A 15,303-nucleotide genomic window follows, 5' to 3' on the forward strand; every position below is an offset into this window, starting at 1 on the left:
CTGAACTGCAATTTGGTGTACTTTTTGTAGTTTCTTTTTTAAATTGGCATTTATTCCTTTCCTATACTTGTCTAAAAAAAAAAAAAAAAAATCTTGGCTTCTCCTGTTCCCCCCACCTAAAAATGTCTGCTCTTGGAATTTTATAGGCAGATGGGTCGTTCATCTTGACTTTAATTTCCTATAGATGCAAATAGAAACCAAACATTTAGAAGAAGATTGCAGACCCAGCTATCTGAAGCTCAAACTTCTTTTTAAATATCAACATTTATGTTGTTTTTTATTTTAGTTGTCTCAGCAATTGGATGGCTTACTAGGAATGTTGTGTGTAGATGTGGCACCAGCAGATGGAGCATCAATTCAACAAACTTTAAAACTGCTTGAAGAGAAATTGAAAAGTGTTGGTAAGCAAAATATTTCTGCATTTCAGAGGCACACACTCTAATGAATGCATGACAGGAAAAAAAACATCAATCCCACCACCCCTTTTAAAAAAAGACAGCAGAAAAAATATCTATCTGTTCTGATTCCTAGCCAAGTAATGCTCCACCTAACTACCTTAGTAGTTCTATCTGACAAAATGATCTGGAAATGTTTTCTTGGAAATGTTTTCCATGTAATGTGTATTTGTTGTACCACTATCATGCATTTTGTCTGTTAACAAACTTTTCCCCCCTCGCTAATCATCCTTAGTATCTTGGGAATACAGTACTTACATGATCTTTTTGTCTGCAGAACTGACCCCTTGATGGTTAAGGTTGTTATCCACTCAGTTTTAGAATGCTTGTACTGAGTATTTTGCAGTAGCTTTGAATATGTATGTTAATAAATGGCATGTTTAAGGTGGTTGCACTGTCAAACATATAGAATAGCTTATTTCAGTTGGAAGGTCTAATCCGATATGTTGTAGGAGAAAGCTTTGAAGCAAAATCATATATGGTAGAAGTAGTTTTGATTGGAATATAGCAGTTTGGTGTGTAAACTAGATTTTCTTTAGGAAAACAGGTAGTCGAGCGGACAAATAATAGATGTAACAGGACATTCTAAGGGTTGGCATATTTCAGTATAGAAAAATGAATCGGCCATATCAGATTTAGTATAAAGTAGTAACTTTTGCCAGCTATGGAAGAACATTTAACCTATAACTGCTTAGCAATGATAAATATTTTAAGTGTTGTGGATGAAAGATGTTAATTAGCTATTTATATGCTGAGAAGTTAATACTCAGTGACAGCTTTTTTTCCTTGTTATCTGCTAGGTTGTAAAATAGCAAAGCCTTAGCTCTTCGGTAATGTAGACAAATGGTCATTCAAATGTAAAAGCTGGAAAGGGCAGTGAAAGGCACATACATCCTTTTCACTTTCCCGCCTTCCATCTCAGATTCTGTTGTATTTCATCTCTTTCCTTTGGAGGTAAAAATAAAAAATTTGTAAGGGTGACCATTTACTTTTTTTTTCTTGCTTTCTTTAGACTTAGGCTTGCAAGGCTTGCGTGAGAAAGGTCAAAGTCTTCTTGATCAGATATCTAATCAGGCATCGTGGGCCTATGGAAAAGATGTGACCATTGAAAACAAAGAAAATGTGGACCATATCCAAGGAGTGATGGAAGATATGCAGCTTAGAAAACAAAGGTAATAACGGCTCCAGTCATTAGGATTTTCATGTGCTGATAGGTCACTTTATATAGGTAGATACTTTTTTAAGAGGCCATTTTGCTTTCTCTTCAGTTATGGAATGTAGTACAACTATAATTTACATTTGTGGTGTATTTAAATGTGTCAGAAACTTCTCTGCCTAATCTGTTGTAGCATATTCCTAAATCCAAGCACCTTCTGTATTTCGGTACAGGATGGAGTATTTGAGTGCTTTTCTGTACTTTTAAATGCTCAAGACTTACATATTCCTTTTTTTATGAAGTTATGGAATGGATGCAAGAGGCATCTTTTATATATTAGCAGTTTGATACAGAAGGTATAGTAAGACTACAGTATTTATGGTGGCTCTAAAATTATGTATTAATTATGTTCAGACTTGTTTATACTCTTCACGACTCCTGTCCTTTGAGCATGGTATTTTCACCCCTGAACATAGGAAGAAAGATGAGATGGTGTCAGGGGAACAGAGTACAAAATGCAGACACAGTTTGGTTTTCAAAATGTGTATTTTTGTGAGTTTTGGAAGAAGATAGTGTGGGGAATTAAGTTTTAGTAGGGAAGAATGCTGCCATGACTTGAATTTGCAAAAAGGATGGATTTCGCCATCATCTTCTTCCTCCAAGACTTATTATTGTTTTTTATTAAAGATGTAGTAGTGCTGGGTTGGCTATAGTACTGCCTTTTTTTCTACTGAACAGTGTGAAAGAATCAGATGATATTGCTCATTATTACTGCTAGAACCCCCAAGACAGTAAAGTACTCCCCATAGGAAGTGCCTGAAGTTTGAGGGCAATGGCTGAACAAAAAGGTGCCTCCGGGGAACAACAAGGTCTAATGAGCATCAAGTTGTTCATTTTAGAAATTAACTCTACCACTCATGAATTCTTTTCTTGGAGAGCTTAGTGTAAGAAGCCCTGTGTTTTGGTAACATTTAGAGAAGGTCGTATTTCAAGTATGTCCTCTGAATCCTATTTACTTGAGGAGCACTTGTGTTTAGAGGGCCAGCTGCAAAGAGCTATAGAGGACCATGCATCACTGTGCAATAAAATGGCAGCTGGAATTCAGTACTGAGGAAAGAAATGCATGAGTGAAGGAAAAAATTATATATACATAGTGGTGGACTCTGAACCAGCTGTTAAATGTTGGAAACCTTTTGCAAAAATTGCTTTAATGTTCAGTTATACCGTGAGAAGCAAGCAGAACACTAAGGATTATTGGGAAAGGAATAGAAAACTAAAAGGAAAATGTCGTCGTGTCTCTGTATGGATTTGTAGTCCATTTCTGGTTTAAGTGTTACACAAATCTGGTCCCTGTTCGCAGAGGAGATATAGAATTTTGGGAAGTCAATTGGAGGATCAAAAAGTCAATAAAATGTTCAGACAAAGGTACAAAGCAGCTTCCAGATGATGAATGATTAAACAAGGTTCTTCATTGTGGATGAGAGACAAAAGGCTACAATAAAGACTACTATCAGTAGCATTTAATAGTAATTTTTGCAACGCTTTTTTTTTCCCCCCTAATTCTTTTGAACGTTTCTCATTATTTATATACACGTGTAGTATGATGTTTATTTCTAGGGGCATTTTGCTGCTTTAGTTATGCTTTTGGAACCCCTAAACTATTTTCCTGTGTTATTGGAGCAATAAATTTCCTTTCTGTAAGCATCACAGCACTACAGGCCATGTTACAAAGTGCAGCACGCTAACAAACTGTTCTCTGGAAGTGCTTGTGTTTGCAACCAGTTTGAAAAAACAGGTCTGTGCATACCATCTTTTGCATTCACTTATAGTGCTGTTGTTGACATTAGTAATTCCATTTGCACTGGACAGGAGTTTAAATATTGTTGTCTACTTAGGAGGCTCTGAAATTGAAGTGGAAAGGTCATTCTGCTGAATGTATTAGCTTAGCTCTCGCTGTGGAAAGAAAAGAACTTTCAATACTTTTTTTTTTAATTCTATTTAGAGAAAGGACTGCAAAATGTGCTTAATTGAGAACATGAGCAGTAGAGTTGGATTTTATATGAACTGGAATTTTAAATGCTTTCTGACATGTCATAACAAAGGACATAATTGTATAAGGGTTCAATTATTACAATCTTTCACTAAAAAGGAAAAGGGAAGATGAATTAATGTCTTTTAAACAGTCCTCGTTCACCCAGAAAACTTTGCCAATAGCTCACAGTACAATTCAGAATTATGCCAGGTTTAAGCCAGCTTCCACCTAGACTTCGGTAAGATAAAGTCTGTCTTAGCTGTGTGAGCCTCTGTGCAGCAAATCTTACCAGTGCCACAAGGCAAGGAACCTGCAGCGCTGCTGGAGGCCTTGTAGCTGCTGCTGGTATTACTATCTATAGCTTAGCCGCGTTGGGAGTCTTGAGGATCACGATTCCCATGGGTTGTAGTGCTCAGTTCTATTTATTGCATGTTTCTTCTTGTTATGGTGATGCTTTATGTATTTTGGCCAAGCTAAGCAGCACAAAAATGCTTTAATCACCGTTTCATGAACGCTTGCATCTTAATGTTGCTCACTGAAAATGTTATGTAACTCAGAGTGTGTTGTGTTTGCTATGCACGTGTTGGTGAGTCTTTCTGTGCTACTGTTTAAGGTGTGAGGATATGGTGGATGTGCGGCGGCTGAAGATGCTTCAGATGGTACAGTTATTTAAATGTGAAGAGGATGCTGCTCAGGTATGGAAATGCCTACAGAATGTCATCGTTCTGGTCTTTGTAGTCCACTGGTTAAATTTATGGGGGTTGATAGCTGTGCAGGATTTTCGTCACTTTCAAATGTAGCTTTATTTAATGAATTTGTATAGTGAAAATAAAGGATATGGCTGAAAATAGTGTATTGGGTGACTGCATACATGTTGTATCAGTTTGTAATATTTCTTTTAAGTTTTTCTGTATGCAAAGTATATGGTAGTACTGAAGTCACCTCACTATTCTGGATTAATTTACTTCTGATTTACTAGTTTTTATTCTTTAAACTTCTGTTTTTAAGGCAGTAGAATGGTTAAGTGAACTGTTGGATGCTCTGCTGAAGACACACATCCGATTGGGAGATGATGCTCAAGAAACAAAAGTTTTACTGGAGAAACATCGAAAATTTGTTGATGTTGCACAGGTGAAATTAATTATTTTTTTAGCAATATGGGGTTTGTGCAGTTTCAGAAGATCTCCTAAATAGAATTGGTACTTATATGGACAATTATGGAACAGCTGTTGGTAGTAGTCTTAATGGTTGCCTCAATGCTTGAATGAAGAAATTGTGATTGCTGGAATTGGTGGTGAGCCTAATGAGATCTTGAAGTGATGCTGCAGTTCACTACCTTAGTTTATCTGCTTCATATGAGCAATGCAGACCACAAAACATAAAGTTCACATTGACTTTCTTAAAAGGCATATATTTCAAACAGTCTTTATAGTGACTTCTGAAGGACTGCAATAAAATACTGAAATGTGGATGAGCCACTGGGTTTCAATCTATTTTACGCTGTACTTGATGAAACAAAGCCTCTCTTTCTGTTGATTTTCGAGATAGAGTTGACTGTCCTGATAGAGTCTGATCATACTGCTCGTAGAAGGAGGTTTGGCTCTAGCAGAGTTAGTGGTTGAACAGAACTGACAGCTTTAATTCTTGCCTGTAACAGCCAGCTAGTGAATCCTGCTGTACAAGAATCTACTGAAATTCACTGAAGCCATAGGGCATGTTTGCACACCTGTTTGCAAATCTCAAATATGCAAACAGAAGCCAGGTACATGTGAAAGAATTTCACTGAAGAATAGAAGGGGTACAAGCTGGGCTCTTTTCAGGTGCTTTTTCTGGAATGTCTAACTCAGACTTGACAATAAAGAGATGTGATGTTTTTCAAATTGTACCTATTACACTGGAACTGATTTTTCTCTTTTGATGAATTCGAACTGACAGTGACAGGAGGGCATTGCTGTTGCAATGATGTGCCACAAAGCACCTGGATGCTGGGTGACCACAAACATCGTGACAGTGAAGTCAGTGAGAGTGTCATCTCAGCAGTAGATAGCAAGTATCCCATGTAAGATCCACACAGTTCTTTGAAATTTTTAGGAAGCTCTATTCTTTTGCCAGTGTGAAGACCAGACAACAGGGCGCTTTCCCCGCGCCCCCCACCCCCCCGCCCCGCGAGGAGCAAAAGCACTGTTTGGTAATTACAATATTGTTCATACTTCAGCAGCATTTTCAAGTAGACCAGATCAGTTCAATATGTTTTGTGGACCTAAACCGAGGAGCTTTCATAAACTTGTCTGCTATGTGCAGAGATTTTACATGTGTATCCTTTCCCATTCCCTCCAACTTTTAGAGTACTTATGATTATGGAAGACAGTTACTGCAGGCAACTGTTGTCCTGTGCCAGTCCCTGCGATGCACTTCAAGGTCCTCAGGGGACACTCTTCCAAGACTGAACAGAGTGTGGAAACAGTTTACAGTAACTTCTGAAGAAAGAGTACACAGGCTGGAAACAGCTGTTGCATTTCATTCAAGTGCTGAAAAGGTGAGCATTGTGTTTTTAAGAAGAAAAATTTATTATCAGAATTTAAGCAAACAGAATGTAAGAAAAATGAAGCTGTCAGTGCGTGTTTTCCCTAAGTATTAAAAAAGCAGAAAGAAGAATTCAAGTGTGTTTTTCTAACTGTTAATTTCAATGCTTAATGCAATTATTGCTTGCATACCTATATTGGTATAGGGTCTGCTTAACAAAAAGGAGAACAGCAGCCCTGATGTTCAGCTGCATTGAGTTGGAGCTGGTGAGAATTTTTTTAACTCTTCAGAGGGGAACTCTGATGGTTGATCATGAAGAATTTCTTTGTGTGTTTTAGACTGTAATTATTCTGAAAGGCAAGGAATACTTCTCTATTTGTGTTTTTGTGCAAGGTCTAACAAATAGCTATAGGGTCACTTAAGATCTTTGGAGAGTTGAAAGGCGTATTACCTTTTAAGCTGTCTGCATTTTGGATGAGGTATCCTTTTCACAAACTGTGTAAATGAATGCAGCTCTCACCAGCTTCCATGCATGCTGTATTGCCGCATGTTTTATTTTGCACTTGGAGAGTTCGAACATGCTTTCTTCAAAGCACACCTCTACCTCGGTATGGTTTTCAGACTCCTATAACCAAGTGTCTCACCGCTGTGTCCAGTTGGACAATGCTAGAAGCCATAGAGGAGGATGAGCAATCAAAAACATTAAGAGAGATTGTTGCTATTCAGTATCAGCTTGCTGAAGGGAGGGAATGTTAAGAGTTTTCAAATGCCTGAATTTGAGACAATGTCCATTAATGTAGATCATGAGAGATGGGGTCTTTTCATCCAGGAACCATTTTTTCTGTGAAGTGATGCATTTTAGAAAAGCAATTTAGCGTATGTATGTCTAATGTTGACAATAAAATTGCATGTAACTAAAAAAGCCAACCTTGCACTTGGTAGAAGAAAATGGATTAATTCTGTCATCGAAGGAAAACATGGATGTAAAGTTCATTTGTATGCTTCTTGCATTTATTATTTTCTTGTTTGTATTAATGGAGGATACATTGAGTTTGTATGCATTGGGACTTGATGGAGGTTCACAAAAGCATAAATATATTATCTGTGCTGCCACGGATGGCTGAAAAAGTTTTACCTGATAACAAATTAGATTTCAGTGGCTCACAAACTCCTGAGAGTGCTGATTGTCTCAGTCCATATTATGAGCATTCTTTCATAATTGCAGTAGTTAATTGCTAGGTTTTTAGGCAATCATAAGTTTAAAAAAAGTAAATGGCTGAAAAATAATGCTCTTTTTCAAAAATGTAATTCTTCTAGCACTATTATGACATATTAATGAGTCTGTGAGGAGAATATGCTGTTAATATGCATGCTGCATTGGAAAATGTAAGAAGTAGCAGAGGGAGAAGTGCAAGAAAATAGAGAACTAAGTACTAGTATTGGATCCCAATCCCATCTGGAAACACCTGTGTTCAGGCGCTTTTAATCCCACTTGTTCTATGCCAGATGTGGATTTTAGTTGTGAAATGGCTTGTAAGGGGCCCTTTGTTATCCACGTTTCTTCCATTTTATATTAATGTCTTGTATGTTTAATGATGCAGGTTACTATTTTTATGCATTTTGTATTTGTTGCTGGAATATTGTCTAGCAAGACTATTTTTACTTTTTTTTCCCCTCTTAGAAGTGATGTAAAACATTCTGTACAGAACAATGGTAGCCCTGAACTATCTTCTCAATGTAGCTTAATTGATATTTTCCTTTCTTGAACTATATTAATATTTCAGTTGATCTCATATCAATGTGGCAGTGAAGATGGTGAAAGAGCATTCACTTTGCTAGTTAATGACACTTAAAAAACTACGCAATATCCCTTGTGTACTTTATTTTGCACTTACTTATTTCTTTTAATAGATTTTGCAAGAATGTCCAGAGCAGCCTGAAGCTTTTAGTGAAATGGAGCAATTTGATGAAATTGAAGCAGTTGGAAAATCACTGTTGGACAGACTAACAGTGCCTGTAGTTTATCCCGATGGGTATGCAAAATATTTTTCTAGTGCCTTCTGAATATGCTTTTAGTAAAGTTTCATAGTAGCCTTGTATGCAGAAGAATCTTGAATGCTTATTGCTGAAATGGAAAAGGCAGCGCACTAATACTCATTAAAAATTCTTTCCCATCTTTTCACAGAAAGCAGGCCGGCCTAATTTCAAACATTCCAAAGACAACATGTCCACTTTTTCTAAGTAGTGACTTTTTCGCACTCAATAATTATTATATTTATGCAGTCTTGACACCAGTAATGTATGTAGAAGTAACAGAAGAATTACCAGTCCCAACCTCTTATCCCTGAAAAAAAAAAAATCAGATTAGTATCCTGGTGTTTTTTAAAATTTACAATTCTATCTATCTGAATTAAGTCAGTGCATTTAAATAAATTTATATTTTATTTACTCAGGAAAAAAAAGCAGCACTTCCCTCATACGCTATTCATACTAATGTAAAATCGGTGGCAGTCTTGAGCTACAAAAGCAAATTTGGAATCTTAACCATAATAAAACTCAGCTTGCTGTTCAGTAAAATACACTTATCCATTGTGATGCTGAGCTTGTCGTTAATTTTTTCTACCCAAGTATAACCAAGCCTTGGAACTAGTCTCTGGGTGTGTAGGATCTTGTGCGATTATGAATGAGATGTGAAATCAATGTTTTGAATTACAGCCTGAAACTTTATGAGATGGTATCAGGCAACTGCATTATGGGTTACCTGAAGTTGATCTCAAAAATACCTTTAAAAAGAAGCTGGTCATGAAAATTAATTTCCTGTCATCTTATTTCCAAAATATCATGCTGCCTGTGCAGCATAGCTTCCTTCAGTAAGGATTGCTACCCATGAAGATGATCCCATGCCTGAACTAGTAGTGATTTTTTTACTGCCCTTTCAGTAGTGTATTTGAAAATAGTGGGGGTTTTTATAGCTGGGGGGGTGGGGACAGACCACAAACAATCAAGAAGTGTGTTACATTGTTTGAAGTATTTTGATATAACTGTTGTATAGCAGATTTTAGTGACCCGGTAAAAGTAGCGCCTGTTATTTATTCTTAAAATTGATGTAATTTGCAGATAGACTATTAAAATAAAAAGAAATAGTAGAACTTGGGAGAGCTCCCGATGAAAGAAGATGCTTGCCACACTTTGAGGTTTGAGTCTAACATAGTTCTCCTATAGCTATAGGTATATATACACCTGTATTTTAGGCTAACTGACTGAATCCTGACATTTCAGCGGAGTTCTACGTGTCCCTCTTCTCAAAACTGGGATCGTAGCTGTCCTACATCCCAGGGTACCCTGCTCATCATCCCTAGGCATTCTGGTTTTGAAGCAGTTAACAAATAATTTGCAAAGAGTTCACTCATTAGTAGAAATGTTCTAAGAAATGTAGGAACACACAAAATGTCATAAAATGCTTGGAGGCATCTTCATCAGCCTCTTTACCACTTTAGACTTACATTAAGTATCTCCTTGGAAGTTCAGGTCACTGTTCCCTGTTCTGCTCTTGGCTTCTGACCTGTGTCAGGGAAACCATCTGCTGGTACTGTGTTCCTGTGCTCAGCTGTGCAGTCTGTGGCCTTGGGAGTTCCCCAATCAAACCAGTCTGCTCCTGCGGGAAATCACTTCTGACCGCTTATGCTTGTCCCCCGACTCTGTCTGAAGTCTTTTGTCCTACCACCATTTCCAAAGTCTTCAGTATCTGTGCTTTTCAATTAGATCTGATACCTGTTTTTCTTCTGAAACGTGTATTCTGTTCAAATCCTCCTTTTCCTGACAGCTTGGTTAGAGGTTTCCCTAACATGTCAACCGTTCTTGTATTTGAATGAGAGAAATCAACTTACACGGCCATGTGTTCTTTTCAGTTTGAGATGGCATAATGTGACAGCATGTGGCTGACTTCACATACACAGACTCCTTCATTAATGTAGAAATCGTATAGCCTCAGAATTCAGATTTCCTGGATTGTCACAGTACCCAAAACAGCCAGACTGACCTGGGGATAGCCAGAGAACGGCTGTAAAAAGTAGCGTTAGGAAGTATCTAGTTGCACTTATAAAACGGCACCATGCTGTTGAAGGGAACCTCTTGCATATAAAAAGGTCATTCAGTATTTGTAATGATTTCACCAAGATCTGCTGTCAGGTCTCATCACTGAGTCTCCAAAGTCTTTTAAAGGTGGCTTTTAAAGAGGAAAATGTGCCTATTTTTCTTACCGTCTTTGTGTTTTCTAGTGCCATTCACATGTATATTCATACACTGTCTTACTTTTCACTGATAACTCCTTGTGGGTTTTTTTCTTGTAGGTCTGAGCAGTACTTTGGGAGCCCAAGTGATATGGCTTCTGCAGCAGAACACATTAGGGAGAAGATGAAGCTAGTTAGCCTGAAAAAGCAGCAGCTGAGGCAACCAGAAGCCACTACCCCAGAGAGCTAATACTGACCCTTGTCTATGAATTCATAATAGGACTTCAGTTTGTAATCCAGCATGTTGTTTGCATATTACAGACTTTGGCATAATATATTAAAATGCATTTCACAGCTGTTATAAATCTCATCTTTTTTTCAAAGTAAATGTTCTCAGCATATTAACACCGTACATCTGTCAAGCCATAATTATTTAACATGCTATGAAACCATAGATTCCAAGTATCTTATGAAAAAGAACTGTAAACTTTGCACTGAAATTTGCTGTAAAGCTTTACCTGACCCGTCAGCTGCTTCTTGGTTAAACAGCTGATGCAAGCTTTGAATGGTGCTAATGAAAGTGTTAGGAGTTCCGTATTATGAAATTGTAGCTCTTTGCTTCTCCCTATGCCTAGGTGATGTAGTAATTTTAGACTGTAGGTAAAGTTCCTGCAGTGTAGGCAGTGGTGACCCTATAATTTTAATTTGAAATACTTAAAAAAAAAAAAAAAAAGTCATTTTTATTGTGCCAGTATGCAACCTACCCATCAAATCTTTGATATATCAAATTCATTAAACAGATGTTTTCCTGTTTGTATTGATAATGTATTAAAAGCTGTTTGTGCTTAATAAAAAATCATCTTTTAAAAATCTAATATAAGTTTGTTCTGGTCTGTATTCCCAAATGTCATCTGCGTTATATTTTTGTGATAAATGGTAGTAAAAGTCATTGTTCCCCCAATATATTTACAAAGTCTGTAGAATTTTTCTTATGAAATACTTTTTAACACACTGTAGCTATAAGGGGAACTGTTCTTGAACTATTAATAATAAGAGTGAGAGTCTGTTGTTTTTATTACTTTCTGATAGCAGTAAGTACACAAAAGATACTGTGTGCATTGAGTCAGTGTTATAATAGTTTTGTTCCCATATAAGACTGGTGCATGTCTCTTGTGTTTTATTTTCTAAGTCTTGTTTCCCTTTGAATGGAGAATCTTGAATAATGTGAATATCCCTGGTAGTACCTTTGAGGTTAAAGATTTTCATCTAATGAAAAATTATTAACATGATGTTCATAAACAACTATGAGACTAGTGATAAAATTAAATTTATTAAGAGAAGGGAATTGGATTGAAACAAAATCAGCTGTGTGCATAATGTGGTTAATGTCTGTATTTAATCTGAGTAAATTCAATATTGCATTTACTGGAAGATGGTGTGGTATTCTAACCATTTTAGAGTACTGTGTGTGAAACAAACAACTGTAGGTCTAAATACCTTATGTTCCTGCGTTACATTTTACTGACGGCGAAGATAATGCTTTTTTCCTGCAGGCATTGTTATTACTTTTCAGGTTTTCTTGATGGATCTGTCATTCAAATTATGTTTATTTGTCCCAGTTTTTCCGCATTTTCTCCAGAGGAAAGTGATGTGTCATATAAAGCAATTTCTCTATAAAAAATAATAATTCAAAATTAATGGTTTCTCTGTAACTTCAGTGACAAAAGGTTTGGTTTTTGGTTTTGTTGTTTGTTTTGTTTATTTTTTTTCCCCCTCTGGGTATGTTGGCAGAGGAAATCCAAATATTTTTTATGCATTTGATGCAGTGGTACAATATTACATTAATACTAGTTTAAAACCAACTGAAGTTTCACAGACCTTATTTATAAAGAGGCTTTTTCAATATTATCTAAAATTTAATGTAGTCATTCAATTCCATTTGAAAAAGCTACTATTACTATGGGTAATACTTCGATGAGATAGATGTATTTAGAAAGAACCCAAACATGAAAAAATCTAAATATATTTAATATAAAAGTGCAAACACAAAAGTAAATTAAGATTATAATAATTAATAAGCACTGCATCTCCAATTCTGCAGCATTTGTCTGTAAATTGAATCTACTTACAGTAAATAATGGTCTGCAGGATAAAATCTCATTAAAATATTAGTTTACAGTAGGCACATGTTACAAACACTGAGATTATTTGCAGGTTTTTATTTTTAATTCTATGTTTATTCTGTTTAGGGGCTCAATAATGTAAGCAGAACTGGAGCAGGATCAGAAGCTCTTAACTCATCCATGTGACAGCGGTGAGCACAACGTGGAACTGATGACCGTTCAGCCTAATTACCCCAACTTTAATTTTGGCTCTGTGCATAAAGTCAGATCTTGAGGCTGTTACGTGTTTTCTTTATCTGTCCTCCAGCATTCCTTGAGGCCAGTGGATTCTGACTTTTACCTTATTGTCTCTAGCAGGGTCTCCAATATAAGCCCTTGGGCTATGCCAGCTTTTGCTCACTCTCTGTCTCTGCTCCCTTCCCCTTCTTCTCTGGAATTCCTTGCCTTTAGGTAAATCAAGTGGCTGGTTAGGAGCTATTTACCAGCACTTTGCAATTTGCCCATTTTCTATGTATCAGGAATGATGGCGGTAGTTTTCCAGGTCATTGTAGCGTGAGTCTGCCAAATATTTCTGAACCCATCCTGTGAACTCTTGAGATTTCCTATCTTACTGAAAAATGGAATAAACACTATCTGTTAAGGGTACTGTTTAATGTAACTGAGAGTTTTTTGTGCTGGTCTTAGTCAATCTAGCATCCATGGTTATACTTGCTACTGAATGTTTAGAAATGTACAATACTTAATAGCATACAAAGTCAGTAAGGGAGTCTTCGATGGGAGCCCCGTTTATAGTCTGATCAGATCTGGCTGTGGGCATTCCAGAAGCTTCGCAGCTTCTCTGGGCCCCTCCTCTGCTAACGACCCTGTCAACCGACTCTGGGTCTCCACAAAAAGAGCCATTAACTGCCCCATTGAGGGCTCCAGTTCTCAGAGGGGGATGTGCAACTGCCACACCAGTTCTCGGGGAGGGGGGGAAGTGCAACTGCCACAATGTAAGATGGGGAGATGCCAAAAGAATAGGGAAGGATTATTTGTAAGGAGTGTAGTTATTATACGCCTAAGTATATTATGACTAATGACTTGGAAGTGATGGAGTCAACTGTGTTCCATGGTACTGAAATCAAGAACAAGAATTTCTAAGTTCCTGTTAGCCAAGTTTGGATGTATTTGAAATGTTTCAAAATATGCTAAGTATTTTGGTTACTCGTTCTGATAATGTAATCCTGAGTGGTTTTTGTGGCATGTAATCCTGAGTGGTTTTTGTGGCAGTGAACAGTGACCAGCATTGGAAAGGTGATCAACTCAGTAGGTGTCTCCGTTTTCAGTAGGGCATCAGTTGGATAGACTGGTAGTCATAAATGCTTGTATCTATAAGCTCTTCCAATTGTGAAAGGTGTTTGGGCATTTGTATTAGTTTCCATAAAAATGTTTGATTCTATTTATCACTTAATACTTTGTATTGTGATTAGCAGGACTGATGGGGTTAACTTTTTCTTGGAAAAAGCAGGTTTGGACCATGGAGACTTGTATAGCTTGTGTGACTGATTTAGCATTCAAACAGAGTTACTTGGAGGTACAGCAGTGGGTGGAGAAGAGTTGTGTGTGCAGTGGGATTGTACAGCACTTCTTACACCACCATGGTAGCCTAAGAATATCCGTCCCAGCTGACAGATACAGGGGAGATTTTTCCATCCCAGTAAAAAAAAAAGTGTCATTAGGTCATGATCATGAGGAGAGGTTGTAATGGGCTTCCAGCAACAGCAGTAATGTGTAATGATGTTACATTGACCTCCAGTTTCATGAAGTTATTCTACAGGATAATTTTAATCTGTATAAGGAGATTATTAGGAGGGAGGGAAAAAAGGAAGCTTTTGGAGCTACAGATGAAATTCTGTGATGACACATTATGTAAGCTCCAGAGGTAAAATGCTGATAAATGGGGATGAAAGCAAAGATTTGGGGATTCCTAACTTCTGGAGTCTATCCCTCATCTCTCTCCAGACTCTTGAAACAATAAAAGGGGAGTCAGTACGGTAAAAATGCTTAGTTATGTTAGACTTCTATTCTAGTTTAAAGGAAATAATCAGAATGTTGGTCTAAGCACACACGATATCAATCCATGCATATGTAATATCTGCAAAAGCTCCTGAGTGTGAACTGCAGGGCAAAAAAAGGAATATCTGGAATTTATGTAACATTGTTTCAACAAGCTAATTAATTCATTATCTACTTAAAGAGAGATCTGTTGTCTTTTTCAGGTTTGTGGAAAAGTGATATACTCTGAAATAAGATACAAAGGCAAATAGTCAAGCAGTTGTGTTACTTCTGTCTCCAGCTCGTTTTGAATCTCAGTAGACTGAGTCTTTTCTGTAGTGCATCGTTTCTCCAGTTTCTTAATACGTAACAGTGCAGGCTGTTGCCAGGTTACTTCTGGGGAACTGAAATCAGATGTTAGAAAAGTATACTGGGCTATCATTTTTAAATCATTGATGCTCACAGTCATCCTGCTTTTGTTTCCTCCACTTAAATAGTCTGATTGTTATAGTACTGATGCCTGTCAAGACTGCATCTTAATTGAAAATGCTATTAAAAATTGACTAATTGCATGCCTTTTGCAAGGACACGGGGTCAAGGAGTTCTGCAAGATATTTTTCATTCAGTACTCAGTGGAGGTAGTTTTATTGTGGAGATTTACTGTGTGGAAATACAGGTAAGACTAAATAACCCCATAAAAATGAGTTTGGTTTCCCACTTCTAATGGGTCCCTTTGTACAGATCTCCCAAA

General features: G+C 37.1%; 1 protein-coding gene across 5 annotated transcripts in view; it reads left to right on the top strand.

Moving 5' to 3' along the window:
• The window catches only part of SESTD1 (SEC14 and spectrin domain containing 1), a 57,122-nt gene extending 45,909 nt beyond the window's left edge, over positions 1-11,213 (top strand). For all 5 annotated transcript variants that reach the window (XM_065638119.1, XM_065638123.1, XM_065638120.1 and 2 more), the window contains 7 exons: positions 287-401; positions 1,468-1,627; positions 4,257-4,338; positions 4,652-4,774; positions 5,988-6,179; positions 8,078-8,199; positions 10,516-11,213. In XM_065638119.1, the coding sequence (XP_065494191.1) occupies positions 287-401; positions 1,468-1,627; positions 4,257-4,338; positions 4,652-4,774; positions 5,988-6,179; positions 8,078-8,199; positions 10,516-10,645 (924 nt within the window). In that variant the 3' untranslated portion in view covers positions 10,646-11,213. The remainder of the gene's footprint in view (positions 1-286; positions 402-1,467; positions 1,628-4,256; positions 4,339-4,651; positions 4,775-5,987; positions 6,180-8,077; positions 8,200-10,515) is intronic.
• Positions 11,214-15,303: the final 4,090 nt, after the last annotated feature.

The sequence above is a fragment of the Caloenas nicobarica genome, chromosome 6 (assembly GCF_036013445.1).
Source record: "Caloenas nicobarica isolate bCalNic1 chromosome 6, bCalNic1.hap1, whole genome shotgun sequence".
Lineage (NCBI taxonomy): Eukaryota > Metazoa > Chordata > Aves > Columbiformes > Columbidae > Caloenas > Caloenas nicobarica.